At 33.0% G+C, this 16,675-nt stretch overlaps 1 protein-coding gene across 1 annotated transcript in view; it reads left to right on the top strand.

The window, feature by feature from the left end:
- The window catches only part of ERBB4 (erb-b2 receptor tyrosine kinase 4), a 988,299-nt gene that overhangs the window by 936,303 nt on the left and 35,321 nt on the right, over positions 1 to 16,675 (top strand). The window contains exons 21-23 of the mRNA XM_006908488.3: positions 8,808 to 8,963; positions 11,214 to 11,289; positions 14,768 to 14,914. Of these exons, the coding sequence (XP_006908550.1) occupies positions 8,808 to 8,963; positions 11,214 to 11,289; positions 14,768 to 14,914 (379 nt within the window). The remainder of the gene's footprint in view (positions 1 to 8,807; positions 8,964 to 11,213; positions 11,290 to 14,767; positions 14,915 to 16,675) is intronic.

The following is a 16,675-nucleotide window of genomic DNA, read 5'->3' as shown; positions in this document are numbered from 1 at the left end:
TTCATTGAAGTCTTAGAGCACCCATTGTCTGTATAACAATTATTTAGTTATATATGTGCTGTCTTTTGTTCGTTTCCCACATGGATTATAATGGTTAAATTATTGCCTCGGGAGTGAAACTGCCTGCAGTCAAATCTTATTTCTTCTAAGCTATGTCATGCACTAGTTATCACTCTTGGGCAAGTGTTTCACTTCTCTGTGCCTGTTTCCTCATCTTAAAATGGAAATAATAATAATACAGATCTCTTTGGGTTCTTCTGAGTTCCTATAAACAAAGCACTTAAAACAATGTATAAAGCGCTTAAATAAATATTAACTTTTATATATACAACATATATAATGATAACATACACAATTATATTTTGTCTTCCTCATATGATTTCAGTATTCTTAATTGATAAGAAATCTCTTCGTGTTGTATCTTCTACAGTGGCTTGATTTTATCATGTGTCCAGATTCTCCTACACTAAAGTTAGTTCTGAATAGCAGATTATTTGTATTGTTGAACATATTTATAGCATTGCACAAATAGTGTTAGTGCTCAGTTCAGTTTGTTTGTAGTGTCAAAGACTTGTAGGTAAATTTGGTGCCCAGCAATAAGGGAATAGACAGTAAATTGACAGTGTGTGCCTGTGTTATATATGTGCATATGTCTATGAGTTTGTGCATATAATTTAATGCAACAATGAGAAGCAATAAACTGGATTACATATAGCAACATGTTTGAATCTAAAAAAAGCATAATGAGCAAAACATGATCCTATTTTATACACAACACTATATGTTAGAAATAACACAAAACACTTTTTCAAAATAATAAAAAGAAAATATGGATGATGGATTGGAAGAATATGCATTCAAAACACTATTGTGGACATTTATAATGGATAGAAAAATGAGAATTGGTGGAGAATAGAGGGTAAGAATGATAATAATACACATGAATTATGGAGTAGATTTAGCTCAAAATTCTGTGTACCTGAGATCCTAAAAGAAAACAAAGAAAAAAGTCACACGTATTGCCTTAGATTGGCTCCTAGAAAACAGTCTCTGAGACTGATTTGCATGCAGGATTTTTGTTTTTGTTTTCATTTTGGCAAGTGTTTTCAGAAACAGCATCTATAAGGCAGTGAAAAAGCAGGATTAGGTAGAGGGAAAAGTAGGGCTATGATGAAATTGCAACAGAAGTCTCATCCAATCCCATGGGATCCCCTGGAACTGGAGTAGCTCATTGTAATTGTCCAAGGGAGTCTGGCTTTTGTTACTCTGCACCAGTTTTTAGGTGTAACTACCTGCTGTGAAAGGGTAAAACACCCAGCAAAGTGGCTCCATTGGCAGTTGGGTTGAGGTCGGGGGTCAGTGCCCCAAAACTGAAATGGGAGCCATCATCAGCCAACACACCCAGAAGCTAAGAGTATGAGTACTTTGGTGGTGAAGAAGTTTCTGGGTGGCACACTACAGCATCTACTACATGCATGGGTGCGTGTGTGTACACACGCGTCCATGAACATACTTAAATACTGGGACGCTGAAAAACATGTTTCAAATAGCAACAAGTAATACTTTTATTACACATTACTAAAAAGGCAGTTGCCCTTAATATTTCACAATCTCCTTAAGAACTGCAACCTGATAAAATGTTTTGAAGATCATAGGTGCAAGAAGAAGATGTGAGAATTAACCATTATTAACTCCAAGACAGTCTAGGATAGTCATGTGAATCTGCTTTCTTCCTCTGAGCAGAATAATGGGAAGAACGTTCAGGAACAAATAGAATGAGAAACAGAAGTTACTACACCTGACACTGCTGAATAACCAGTAGGTGTTTCAGCTGGCTGCCTAGTCTTTTGGTCTAGTATTTTAAATAAGAGGGATGAAATTGAGGCTATTTATTTATTTAGCAAACCATGGTATAGTAGAATATTGAATGTTCTAGGTGTTTTACAAACATTAAGGTATTGAATCCTCAAGGCAAGCCTCGGGGTAGATATTATTCCCATTTAATGAATGAGAAAAATAAAACATGCAAATAAATTTACCAAGTTCACACAACTAGTAAGTAGCCAGGTTTTATTTCTAGTCTGTCACCTTAAATGGGGTACACCGAACTGACTTTTACTAAAACATAGTCACAGATCTCGCTAAACATTTGAAAGGAGGCATCCATTCTACTTCTTTCTTTGCTGTTCTCTGTGTCTATTATTGGACCGCAATTTAATATTTTAGATAGATATATTTTTACAGTTCTATCTATCATGGAATAAAAATTTTAAGCTAGAGGACACCTCAGAGATCATTTAGGCCAATCTGTCACTTTGATAGGAGAGGTGACACGAGTACCCGTGGTCATAAACCCAGTGAGCAGCGTGTCCGGGACTCTTCTGTCTCACAACACTCAGTCCTGTGTTCTTTCTGCTCTGCTGTGAACCAGCTTTTGCGGGTTGGAAAGACTTCTCAGTTGATTCAATTACAGAGCCCTTTAGATTCCCTTCATGCACAATTTGGACAAAGTCGGTTACTTCCTTAAAAAATGTCCCTTTCTTCTCTTGAATGTGCTCATATCTTTAGCCCTAACAGTAGAGAGCATTATATTTGGATTTTTCTTCTCAGGGATAGAATTACTTTTAGAAGAAAAGGTAGAGAAGAGTAGAGATTTTCACTTGAAGCTAGCTTTCGCAAAGCTTTCTGCTATTAAGAAAGCTTCAGGTTATTAGAACGAAAGCAGAAAAGAAGAAAAAAGAAAAAAAATACACAGTCTTGCTAACTCCAGAGATTAATGCCTGTGAGAGCTGACAGCAGCTTGAAATTTTTAGCTCCATGCATATGTTTGATGAAATTGTCGCATGGCCTATCTATGGGAAGCAAATATTTATTGTCAGAAATAGTCTGCTCTCTCTTGACTTCCGTTAGCTTCCTGCAGCTGGGCAGACTACATTTTCGCATTGGATTAAAACATAATAATGCATTTTTGTGAGACAGCTGTGACTCAGATATCATAAGATTGAAAAGAAGGTCATTTGCTAGGTGTTCTTCAATACTGATATTTTAAAATTTAGCAAGTCACTAATTTTATTCCATAGAGAAGTTTATATGAGTTGATTCTAACCAGGGATTAAAACTTAAATTCAACTGTAATAAAATTATCCTTGGATTTTGTATTAAAGTGAATTTCTGAAAGTCAAGAGTAAAATTTGCCTTTCTCTAGATGGTTTATATTTATTGATACACATTTTTAGAGGTATGAGCGAAACAAAATAAGTAAGCATTCTTGAAAACTCATCATAGCAATACAGAGCAAGTATGAAAAATGGTAAAATCTGAATGGTTTATGTAATGGTAAATTCTAAATAGTGGGTGTAAAATCAGACTCGTAGTACCCGGATCAAGAAGTAGACAAAATGCCCCTAAAACATATCTACCAAAAACTCCCTTCGGTGCTGAGTGATACAAGGCAGATACTTTGCTACAACAGATCGACTGTTTTATTCACCCACAGAAAACATGCAGCATTGAAAACTTTCTGACCTACCTCTTGCATAACCTTTATCTTCACTAAACTCCTGAATCTGTGAGGTATTTATGGAGGGCACAAAATCTTTTAATAGATTACCTATTTTTTTTTTCTCTACTTGACAGTATGCAGCATTGAAAACTTTCTGACCTACCTCTTGCATAACCTTTATCTTCACTAAACTCCTGAATCTGTGAGGTATTTATGGAGGGCACAAAATCTTTTAATAGATTCCCTAATTTTTTTTTTCTCCTTACTTGACAGCAACCTCAGGTGAGTCATTATTAAAATAATACTTTGAACAGTAATTATTCTAAAACTTGTAGCTACACATTAATCATGATGACTAGGTTATATCACCATTTGCAAATATTTATTGAACATCTATTGTGATATATTAGTTGAGGTTCACAGATTTTCTGAAATAGGCAATTCAGGTTAATGAAGGGTAAGTGATTTTTGTGCATATCAAGACTATATCTATCTATGGAACAATAATAAAAACATGCTTGTTCTGCACTTACTACATGCCAGTTTCTGTATAAGTGCTTTATATATATTAACCTATTTAATCTTCACAACGACCAATGAGATAGGTGCTATTATGGCAGGTTTAGAGAGGAGGAAGGTGAGTGACAGAGTTTAATTAACTTGCCAGAGTCACCCAGCTAGAGCATGGCAGAGCTGGGATTTGATCCTAGCAATTGACACCAGAATCGGCACTCAAACCCACTCCACCCTCCTGCGTGCCCTGGAGCCAAAGCAAGAATAATGTTTCCAATTTATACAATTGAAATCCCTTCTATATTATAAAAGGTTCTAAAATTTAGCTGAATTTTAAACATAAATACAAACAAGTCAATCGCCGGCATTATGCCCTGAAATTCACAGAAACATCGCAAAATATTTTTCTGAAAAAGTGCTAGAATATTTTAAAGCTACAGGACGTCACTGTGTGCATTTTTTCTACATGCCCTCACAACCTTGTGACCAAGAAAGAGGTTAGGCTTAAATATGCAGATTTAGGGTTCCACAGCAAGGGATCAAATCCATATTCTACCACTCCCTAGATGACGTGGAGCAAGTAACTTGACCTCTTTTAGCCTTGGTTTTTCTCATATTTAAAATGGGATGAAAGCAGTATGAATCTCAGAGGATTAAGTTAACCTACTGATTCAGAAGTGTTTAGTTTAATTCCTGCCACATTCTGAATACTCGATGTTAGCTGTGATTATTGTCAGTGTTAGTATTCCCATAATGTACTCCGCCTGAGCTGGCAGAGCAAAGATATGGGAGTTGCAACACGGCAGAGTAAAAGATTCCTTTTCAACAAATGCAGCATCCCTTTATAATAATGAATGACTCTTCTTTAATCATCTTCAAATTTCAAGGTACATCAGTTTATTTTTGTCACTACTATTTCTAATAACTCTCTGATTCTTTAATTGCATCACACTCTGATTTAAGGAGTGATTTCATTAGAGAATGTGACTCTAATGAGATCTTCCAGTAAGAAAATCCTATCATAATGACTATGATGTGGAGACTCCTATTGTGAGCAATCCATTGACGATTCCACACTTTAATTCAGAGTGTGAAAGTAGGACTAAGGTGGCAATCATAATTAAGGACTTGAAAATGTGCATCTGTACAATTATGTTTTATAGTTAAAAAGCAACCATACAGATGTATTTTAATGGTTTGGTAATGATACAGATTCTTCAGTTTTTACTTATTTTAATGATGGTTGAAAGGGGTGGGGATAATATAGAGATTATTATCTGGTTTCCTAAATTGAATTTTTCATTATTTTTCAGGAAATACTTTCTTCTGGACAAATAATATTGAGGTTCAGGGTATCTATCACCTACTGAGGCTTTGTGTAGGACTTTGAGATAATCATACTTCAAGAAATAAGCCAAACAGAAAAAGTTGAAAATTACATATCACTTATATGTGGGATATAAACCTAAAAGCAACAAATGAACAGGACAAACAGAGACTTGCGGACATGGACAATAGACTAGTGGTTACCAGAGGGTAGGGGGAGGAGGGAGGTAGATGGGGTAAAGGGGGTCAAATATGTGGTGACAGAAAGAAATCTAACTATGGGAGGTGAACACACAGTGTAAGTATGTGTGTGTGTGTGTGTGTGTGTGTATGTGTGTGTGTGTGTATGCCTTACTGTTAAAGTGTACAGCTGAAATTTATTGGATTTCACTAACCAATGTAACCAGAAAGGAAGGCAGGCAGGCAGGAGAGAGAGAGAGAGAGAGAAAGAGAGAGAGAGAGAGAAAGAAAGAGAGTTTTTGAAGTTTTTCTTATGATGTAAAATGTGTCATTTGAGTCTTGGCGAATGTTAGCTCCCTATTGGTATAGTAGATACCATTATTTCTGTGTACAGTTCAGAAATACATTTATGATATTTCCATTAGGATGATATTTAGTTAAAGGAATCATTATCTGCCTAAATTACAAAACACACACAAAAAAAACAGAATTGACCTCAATTTACTCTCCTTTATTATTCAATTATGAGGATAATCATTTTATTTTATAAATATACTTTGAATTGTCTGCTAATATTCCTTCTAGCCTACTTTAGTTAAAGATTCAGACACTCATGTATGTAGGAACTGGACGAGTATCATAAATGATATAAGCAGAATGGTAGGATCCTGGGAACCTGAACACCAGATGCTCTCCATAATGCAGTACCTTTAATAGTCAGCTAAAGAGAATGTTTGGAACTTGCCTAGTGTGGGGACTAAAAAGTATTTATACACACACACACACACACACACACACATATATACACATATGTATACATATACATATGTATATATGTGTATATATATACACTCTTAATAAACATAAACATATATACTATATATATGTATATATATGCAATTAACATAGCTCATGGACTGCCTATTTGCAATCTTTATTTTACACTCTTATCACTTTTCTTCTGTATTGTTACAGTGGCTCCTAACTTCAGCTCTATTTGTATCCAGTCTATACTCTCAGTGGCACCAAGATACCAATGATAATTGTCTCACTCTCTTTTTTGAAACAACTTCTGCATTACCACGTTGAACGCTGCATAAAATACAAGTCCAAATTCTCTACCGTGACATATAAAGGGCCCTTCCTGGATCTAGTCCCTTCTTCTTTATTCAGTTTCACCACTCAGCACTCTTCCTTTCTTATACATTATTCTCCAGAAATACAGAATTATATGCAATAACCGTGTTATTGATGTCTCTGTGCTTGTCTCTTTATCTGCAATTTGTATCCTCACCATGCCATCTGGTGGATATTATTCAAAACTTACTTAGGTCTCAGTATCCCTCTGAAGTCTCCCCCTTATGCACACTTGCTAGACTGTGTTACAAATAGTCCTCAAGACACAGCTCTGCTTAAACGCCTTACATGCATCAAACCAATCCATTAGAGTTTGCATTCCAAATCTGCCCACTTTATTAATTTAATTTTGCCCACCTTTAATGTGTACACCTTGTCTGACTCTTTTTGTCTCTCTGGTGTCTAGCATAGTGCTAGGGACATAAGATACGTGTTCTATAATTGTGTATGGATCTGAATATTAACTTGTTACCGATACATTTTCCATATCCTGATATGAAGATGGTAAGAAACAGAATAATTAATGTTTTTGTGGACATTTCTTAAAAGAACAAAATTATTGAACATATATCATCTCCAAGAAAATAAGTTTATTTTTTTTGATCCTTCGAGTCATCTAAGGGCTATGTTTTCAGATTCACTCTATTCTGTAAATTTCCAATTTGGCATAATCAAACAGAAAGCACTGTTTAGAAAAGAGGGCAAAACCCCCATAAATCCTAGTTCTAGGCTGATTTCAGAAAACTCTAATACGTGTGGTGTCACCCAACTTCTAACAGATTAGACTATATCAGGCAGTATCTCCACTGGTTGTGTTTAATGGACATTTATATAGGGTTTGGCTCATGACGCTGTTTGAAGCAATTTTCTCTTTACACTACACCGGGTATATGGTTCATAATTTTTTGACCTGTGTGATTTATTTGTCTGTTTTCCACAGCTTTTGTTTTGACATCAGAACAGTTTATCCTTCAAAGTCCTGCAGTTGTAATGTTAACTGCCAACAGCATTGATTTGCAAATGGCATAAGAGTATGCTTTAACTATTTTATAATAATTCTGATTTGCTTTTGAATGACAATATTTTTTACCACTGACATCCTCAAATAAAGATCGCTCCTAACTCTTTAATAAAAATATGTTTATTTAAACAAAATATATTCACTCTAGCCCTCTGATTTCATTTCCTTGGTTTTATATCAACCTTTCTATTAAGGCTATCATTGAATGATTCTTAGTCTCCCTACTGCTGAGGTAATAATAATTATTACTTCTATGAAATTTTAAAAATCTGTATAGATACTAATATATATGTTGTCTGTACATAGATGGTATATGTACATGTAACATATGCATCTATATGTATATGAATATATGTGTACATAGATGTGTATATATATATTAGAGGGAGAGCCAGTCATATCTTTTCTTGGCAATCAGCAATACATTTTACTTTTAATTACTCCACATGTTTCATGAAGACGATATATTAAAGGCTAATTTGAGGGTCATTATAAACTATGTAATTTCACTTGTGAGTTCTTACAATGACTGCTAATGTCATCAAAGCCATTTTTTAAAAAAATTATAGGCTTTTAATGACCCTAGGGCATACTTTACTTTTTGCATAATTGATAAGAATAATATAATTCTTCAACCTTGATAGACTCTATCATGGTGATTTGGGCACCATTAAATCTTCATATGAAAAGTCTTTTAAAATTATGGATAGGTATATCTGTTTGGAGTGGATGTGTAGTGGCAAGAGGACATGACACAGAAGTTGTTGAGAACAATTAGGTTTATGTGGATCGGTCCAAATATATGTTAGCTTATCTACTAAGGCACTTGTACAACTCACTAATGAAAATGTTTGCAAAAGACTATCAAGTCTTTGGATAAAAATGACCTAACATTTAGCTTATGTGCAGGTAATATATTCTTTTTTATAGGAATTTAGGGAGAAAAGGCCACAAGCTATTTGTGGTTTACTTTTTTATCCCAGGTTTTCTCTAACTTTGAAAATATTCCAGGGTTATACTTTTTACTTAGAGAAATCAAGTACTTTCAACTGACTGCTAAGAAACTCCTTTTTAGAGAATGGAAAAGCCAAGGCATTAACTATTATTGGGGAACTTGGTGTTTTTCAGGGAATGATGTATCTGGAAGAAAGACGTCTTGTTCATCGTGATTTGGCAGCTCGTAATGTCTTAGTGAAATCTCCAAACCATGTGAAAATCACAGATTTTGGACTAGCCAGACTCTTGGAAGGAGATGAAAAAGAGTATAATGCTGATGGAGGAAAGGTAGGTATCTTTTTGAGAGCAATAATGCTTGAAAACATAGTATGATATCCTTTTATCTCTTTATATGTTATAGGGAGAAGCCAATAATCCTGAGGTTTATAAAGTCCCAGTTCTACCATTTGACTTCTCTCCTGCCCAGGGTAAAAAATATAGAAAGAGAATATGTTACTAACTTCTATTTCTCAAAAGTAGCTAAAATAAGACAATATGCTCCTGGACACATGTGGTATTTATGTCAGGTTCAGTATTGGAAAGTAGGAGAATCTTTAGGGACTCCAGAAATTAAACTTTAATCCAGAGCCATAGAAATTATTCCATTGACCCTAAAAGCACAGGACTGACTCTTACATAGGGATACAATCTCTCTCCCATAGACTGGAGAGAAGCTTGGCTACTACCAAGAACCATAACTCACTGAAGATTGACCATCCTCTAATGCTCCTATACCAGATATAATAGATTCCTCTTATCTGGCTCTTTTTTTAAAGCGTTTCTCATAGTGCATGAGTTACCAATTTACTTTATTACCTCACTATTTCCACTAGAATGTAATTTGCTATATTCTAGGGGTCTGAACAGTGCCACAGCCTCTTGAATCTTTTCTGACTCTGTAGCCTCAGGGCTCTGCCTGACAACTGCGCCCCTACCATATGTTCATGCCTTAGTTCCAACACTTGTCTTTCCTCATTAACCCACTGTTAAATTTGCCATTCTTGGCTAACCAAGAAGCATAGTCTTCATGTGAAGGTCCCACTAGCTTGATCTGGGAAAACTTAGATCATGAGAGGTCAAATGAAATAAGCAAATGCGCCTTTAATCTATGGTTATGCTAAAAAAAAAATGTTATTTATATGTCATAGAAATATGTTTTTTACATGGGATATTCATCATGGGCCATCTAAATATATATTATAAATATTTTGCAATGATACGATTCTAAATGCTTAACATGATTTTTATACTAAATTTTATATAACTGTATATATTCAAATGTTATCATAGGGCAAAAAAAAGAATTTCTTGTTTTAAAAAACTTCAGTTCTGTAGTGTTACCTGGCTTTTCCTTGATTTTGTTTTGCCTGTTTACTACAAAACTGCAGTAGTTGGAGACCACAGCTTTGAAATTCACTACAAGATTGCACAGAAGTAGAAGCCCATAAATCACATGACTTCACTTGTCTTGAGAACATACAGCTGTAAGATTTGTCTAAAGCAAGATTCATTATAGCTTTAAATGCCTAGTAACCGTTCTTTATCAAGCCACCTGTGATTTAAACTTACTTATTTAGCACAATGTCCGTAGTCCATAAAGTTGGCTAACTCCTTGCCCATAGGGAAATTACTTTTCAATGTGTCTTCTGTTCCCTTTCACTGAATACTGTGATTCTGTCATAGAGTTACCTTGGTGTCACCTTGGTGAGCAGCCAACCTCATGATTTCAAAGGCCTATTTAGTTTTAAGCTTTCAACTGCAAAGTAGAGGTGTTTATCTTTATTCCATAGAATCTAATTATATTTTCAGCTATCTAATGCTACCTTTCATAGCTGAAACTCATTCTGCTGACCCATCAGTGGCAGAGTATGTGAGTTGAGTAGTTTTGCTTGGAATGATGATGGATTTGTACTGATTCTCTCACATTCTTTTATATAATTCCTATATTGAAAATGGTACATATTTTCAATACTGGCTAACCAAGATGTGAGAGATCATTTGTGGCTGAGGAACTAAGCAAGGCTAACTTGGAATTCATTATTTTAGGTGTTTTAGTGACCAAATTATATGAGAGGAGAGGGAGGGGTAAAGTGTAGAAATAGTCCACTTTACTGGTGGCTGACATTTGTCTGAGGGTGAAAAGGAATAACTGAAAATGTAAGGAACCTCATTTTTGGGGAAAAATATAATGTGACCTCATTTTTACAAGTAAATGCTTGATGTTTAGAATTCTTGTCGTAGTATTAACTAGTAACTTAATTATTGAACATTAATAACTATAAAATGTGATACTTGTTTTATTTTACTTTCCACTATTTATGGAGATTTTTAAGAATAAATATATATTTAGGTTAATTCACTTTAAGAATTTTGTTTCAATTTATTTGTTCAATTTATATGAAAAATAACATATTTATATTTTCTGTACATACAGTCAAAAAATATATAATTGAAGTAAGTCTAGAGAATTACATTTAGGAAATAACTACAGAAAATACTTTTTATATAACTACACTTTCACTTCTTATTTCTCTATAGATGCCAATTAAATGGATGGCTCTGGAGTGTATACACTATAGGAAATTCACCCATCAGAGTGACGTTTGGAGCTATGGTAAATAAATCTTCCCTGTGAATTAAGGCTTTTAAGACCAAAATAAATATATTAAGTTTATGTAAAATATCTTAAGTCAAATTATTTTATTGTGTTGAAAATACCTACTTATAACCCTTGCTTTCTAAAGAAATTAACTTTTTACTCTTCTATTTAAAAAAATAAAAACTCTAAATACTATTGTTACCTACCTTTTTTGTTAATCCTTGCTTCTCTAAAATTTAATATATTAATATCATAGTTGAGTTGTCTACCATAACCTTTGGTTGGGTAGCAAATTATCTGATCATTTTGACACATACACACACGCAAAAAAAACAAAAACGACTTTAGGTGCAATTTCACGTTATCTCATGGCCTTAATTTTCAACAACTCTTTGAAAACATAACTCTAAGTGCAATGAATGTTTTAAAAAAGAACTTTCTTTTTTATGGGAATTTCTATTCTATAGTAGGAAAATAGAGATTACTGTTATAACAAAGAATGATTATTGAAAACAGTAAGGTAAAATAATAAATGTGAGGAGAGAGATGAGAGAAAAAATTGCTAATTGCAGCTTTGATTTTAATTTACAAATTATTTTGGAATAAACAGATATATTACAGAGTGAATAATATGAACTAGAAAAAAGTGACTTTTATGTTTAGAAAATATATTTAATTGTGTTAACTCAGTTGTCGAGATGAGCTACTTTGCATCCATCTGACTTTTTACAACTAAAGTTCATCCAGGTATTAATAATAATGTTAACATCTTTTCTAAGTATAAACACACCACATAAAAGTAACATTTCTTACAAACTAAAAGCACATTGTCTCTAAATAAAAAGGTGATGTTGGGACTTAAAAACATGGTGGAATTTATTTTACTCAAATTTAAGCTCAATTTTTTAGTTTCTTCTAATTTTTAGAGAAAAGAATAAAACCATTCATTCACTAAAGAACTTATGTATGCCATAGGAGGTATTAAAATTTCCATGTAGGCTTCACATACTCTACTCAGCTGAAAAGCAGAAAAGGTTATGTGTTTGAGTTTTAGACCAGTACGGGGGAATTTTTGACAAACTTAGTTGTTAAACTGTTAGGACTAAATAGAAAATAAATTTATCACATATAATATACATATGATAGATTTATATACTATGTGATATATGTTTACATGTAGATAAACATTTATATATATGATATACATTTATATATTATAGGATATAGATTTATATATTTTATACAATAGATTTATATATTATCACATTTCCCCCGCTTTTTTTTCTGCTTATATTTCCTTGAATTACTGTGGCAATCTGCTCAGGCAAATTTTGAATGACCTCTAAAATAAGAAAAAAAATATCTATCTATCTATTAAAGTAAATGTTAGCAGGGCAATCGCATTGTTAATAGTAAACTGTACCTATGGGGGAAAATCCTGTTATTCAGGTTATAATGTTTATCTTCATGTTTAGTTGCAAATTCTCAGGAGCTATTCAATAAAAATAAATGATAGATAGATGATAGATAGATAGATAGATAGATAGATAGATAGATAGATAGATAGATAGATAGACAGACAGACAGACAGACAGATAGATAGATAGATAGATAGATCTCTGTCTTGAGACATAACACAGGTCATCATCCCATAAACATGAAGCATTTTAAGATTTTTATGATATAGAATCATCAATTGCAAAAAGCACAAAAGGTGGAGACAGATACATAATCTTGTTTACAGTGCATCTTTTTGGGAAATGGCCACTGGGCAAATCTTTATTTTTATAAAAATAAACATGCATCAGCTATGGTTTTTATCTTGAAATAATAGAATTGTAAATTTTGAGGATGTTTCTGATTTAGTTTTCCTGAGATTGTCTTTCTGCATGAAGTCATCTCTCTTTAACCCTATCTTGTCGTCACTTCTGCAAATATATATTTGGATTATTATTGGCAGACGTAGGTGTTTTGATGTTTCTGCTGTTGTTTTTGTATTTGTTATTATATTTTCTATTACTTTTATTTGTAATTGCTTTGTATCTTGCTTATATTAGAAGTTCTGCTAGAGATGTGAGTATCCATTCTGTCTTTTGTAACTGTGTAGATAAGTTAATAAATGTTCTCATTAAATAAATATTCTATAAATACGATTGACTGAATAAAAAAGAACAGTCATCCACTTATTAACTTGTTCCAGTCTGTCTCATGTGCAATAAGTTTTAATCACTGGTTTTATGGAGCATTCTTTAATATGTAAATTAAGTAGAATTTAATAAAGATCAAATAGTTAAATTGTGTCACTACTTGACAGGTTTACATTATACATAAGAATCATAGAATATAATATATAAATATTAACCAAAAATATCAAGTAATCGTTAATGTTACTATTATGAAGGATAAGTTGAAATTCATATATACTTTTATATTTTAAGATTTTTATTTTTATTATTAGTCAATGATAACTGTTTATAAGCTAAAAGAGACTTCAGTTTGAGTAAATAATTTATTACGAATGGCAGTGAAAAGAAAACATAGCCCTAATTAATAGATTTTATGTTAAAAGATATCTGTATGTATGCATCAGTCAAAATCTCTTGGTAATAATATTGTGCTCAGATAGCTATTTCTGAACTTATAATCTTTCTCCTTAAGAAAATTCTAACTTTTTATTACAGAATTATTAGATTATAAAGAAGAGATCTGTAGTGTATATATTATTGCTCAAATCACAATCATTATTATTAACAAAGCTGGCTATTTGTATGCTAATATTTAAGGTGTCGGCTTTTGCAGAGGAAATGTTCTAGTGATTCAAGAAAGTAATTTCAGTATCTAAGGAATATACTATGCCCTCCCCTTCAATTTTGTGGTGCCTACTTCACATGTATTATATCTCACATGTGGATCATTCTTCACTCAGGCTATCCTGTGTGCCAAAGAAATTAATCAGTTTTATTCCACTTGTTCTATTTATATTAGTTAAAAAGGGGACAAATTATTTACCATAACATAGGATAATCATTCAGGAATCCAGTTTAGCCTTTAGGGCTTTCGATAGCACAGATGTTAATATCAAATTTAGTCAATATCAGATTTTACCTACAATAGTATTTACTCGGTACTGAATCCACATGTACCTAGTAAATAAATTGTTTTATAGGCTCTAATGTGATATAGTGAAACTTAACTTGAGTCAGCAAACATTAACATTATTTGTAAGTTAGAAATGGGGAAGATTCAGTATTCTGATATCCACTCTAAATTGTCTCTGCTACCCATTAAAAATTTCAAGACAGTATAGGAGAATTGAATTCTCACAAGGATTTTGTCATTGGGCTTCTCACAATGGATATAGGAATCAGAAGATCTTCTCTTTAGACTATTTTTGCTTGCCCTCTTGGGAGCATTCTTTTGCCAGTGGCATATTACTGGTTTGTTCAAAGTATGTTGTTAATATGCTTATGTAAGAATTTGCTCTCCAATTTAGGAGTCACTATATGGGAACTGATGACCTTTGGAGGAAAACCCTATGATGGAATTCCAACCCGAGAAATCCCTGACTTATTAGAGAAAGGAGAACGTTTGCCCCAGCCTCCTATCTGCACTATTGACGTTTACATGGTCATGGTCAAATGTAAGATTGCAAAATAATTTTATCATCACCATCATCATTCTTAGTAAAGTCATAGTACAGATTAATCTACCTGCATAAAGTTTCTGTGTATTAAAAAATATAAAAGTTCAAAAATAATTATGAAAAGATCATGTAAATACCAGCTTGTTGTCATTATCATTCATATGAAGCAATATCATGCTTCCATGCTATGAAGTCAAATTATATGACTCTTACTCTTGTTCATTTCACTTTGAGTCTTATCATTTCCATGACAAATTGTCTTTCATAAAGAGATGTAATTAGTCATAACAATGTTAGTAATTTTTATAGAAAAAGAGAAGGCTAAACAAATAATCTAAATATAAAGAAAGAAATCTTGAAACTGATAGTTTAAAAAATGAATTAAATGGAAATAAATTTACCAGTTTTAGTCAACAGGAAATTGGCAGGAGAAAGTGGATGGTGGGAAGGAATTAAACTAAAAAGATTATGAATGTTTACTTTTTACAATTCCATCATTTGTTTGCATCTAACTCTCTTACTTATCTTTCTCCTTTCTGTGCCCCAGGTACATATGTATTATAAATGTGTTTTGAAATGTGTTGGAAGCCTAGGCTCTTAATTTAAATAGAATTAGAAAAGTCTCTGGAGTTTCTGACAATTTAAGTGAGATTAACATTCAGCAATCTTTCCTGTGTAGTTTGAGGTTTTCCCCTTTTGATTTACATAGTGTTAGCAAAGAAACAAACTGGTGAAGGTGAATAAGCATCTTATTAATAAGAGACTTTGGACCCAGGTCTGCCCAGATTTATATTCATGACATGTGTGATACATTCTGACAGTGAGGAAAGAAATAAAAAATGTGTTTTCCAGTTCAGGTCAGCATGCCCTTTTCTCTAAGCATAGTTCTATTTACTCAATATTTAGTTAGAAAGAAACTGATACTTCACTATGAATTTAACCTTTTTTTTGGTTCCAATAGTTCCAGAAACACCTACCTTTTTAGTAGCATCTTGTCACCAACAGCATTTAAAACTTTTTTTCCAGTGGATGCATACAGAATACAGAACATTCCAACTTTGTTAGGAGAGAAGAAAATTCAGATGAAATTAATGATATATGAATTGACACCCAAAAACTTCCCAGAACAAGAATAGAAATTGAACTCCCACAATGAGGAATAAGCTTTATTGGATCAAACATTGTTCAGTAGTCATCTGTGGAAGAAAGTTTAAACACGTGCATGCATTATATAATTTGATCCCATAAAGAACATAAGGGTTGGTTTAGATACCCTGATGAAATAATGAAAAATTAGGAAAACATTTTTCCTGATAGAGAATTTTACCTTGCTTTCAGAGTTCTAATACCTAAGAAAAGGCTCATTTGGCAAGAAAATCAAGAAAAGTTTGGTACTTTTATTCTTGTCATCTCATCAGCTAAACAGAGCCTGGGGAGCTAGGACCCACTTTATCTAGACTTTCAGCTAAATAATAATACACACATTGAAAATTGCTGATGTTATTTTTATGCTGAAAAGGTTAGCACTAAAATAAACTAACGGCCATTGCTGAACAAACGTTACAAATTACTTCATATTAATTCTTCCAAGTAGAAAAAAAGTAACATAAGAAAGTTGTTTTTTATTCTTTTTTCCCCCTCTGTGCCAGTGTACCACATTGTAACTAAAGCTTTTATTCCATGCCATTCTTGATAAAAAATTACAAATTATATTCCAATCACCTCTTCTATAACCATCAAAGAAAAACTTTAAGAGAA

The sequence above is a fragment of the Pteropus alecto genome, unplaced genomic scaffold (genome assembly GCF_000325575.1).
Source record: "Pteropus alecto unplaced genomic scaffold, ASM32557v1 scaffold182, whole genome shotgun sequence".
In the NCBI taxonomy this organism is placed as follows: domain Eukaryota; kingdom Metazoa; phylum Chordata; class Mammalia; order Chiroptera; family Pteropodidae; genus Pteropus; species Pteropus alecto.
The sequence above is the reverse complement of the archived record's forward strand: the minus strand, read 5'-3'. Positions and strand labels throughout refer to the sequence as shown.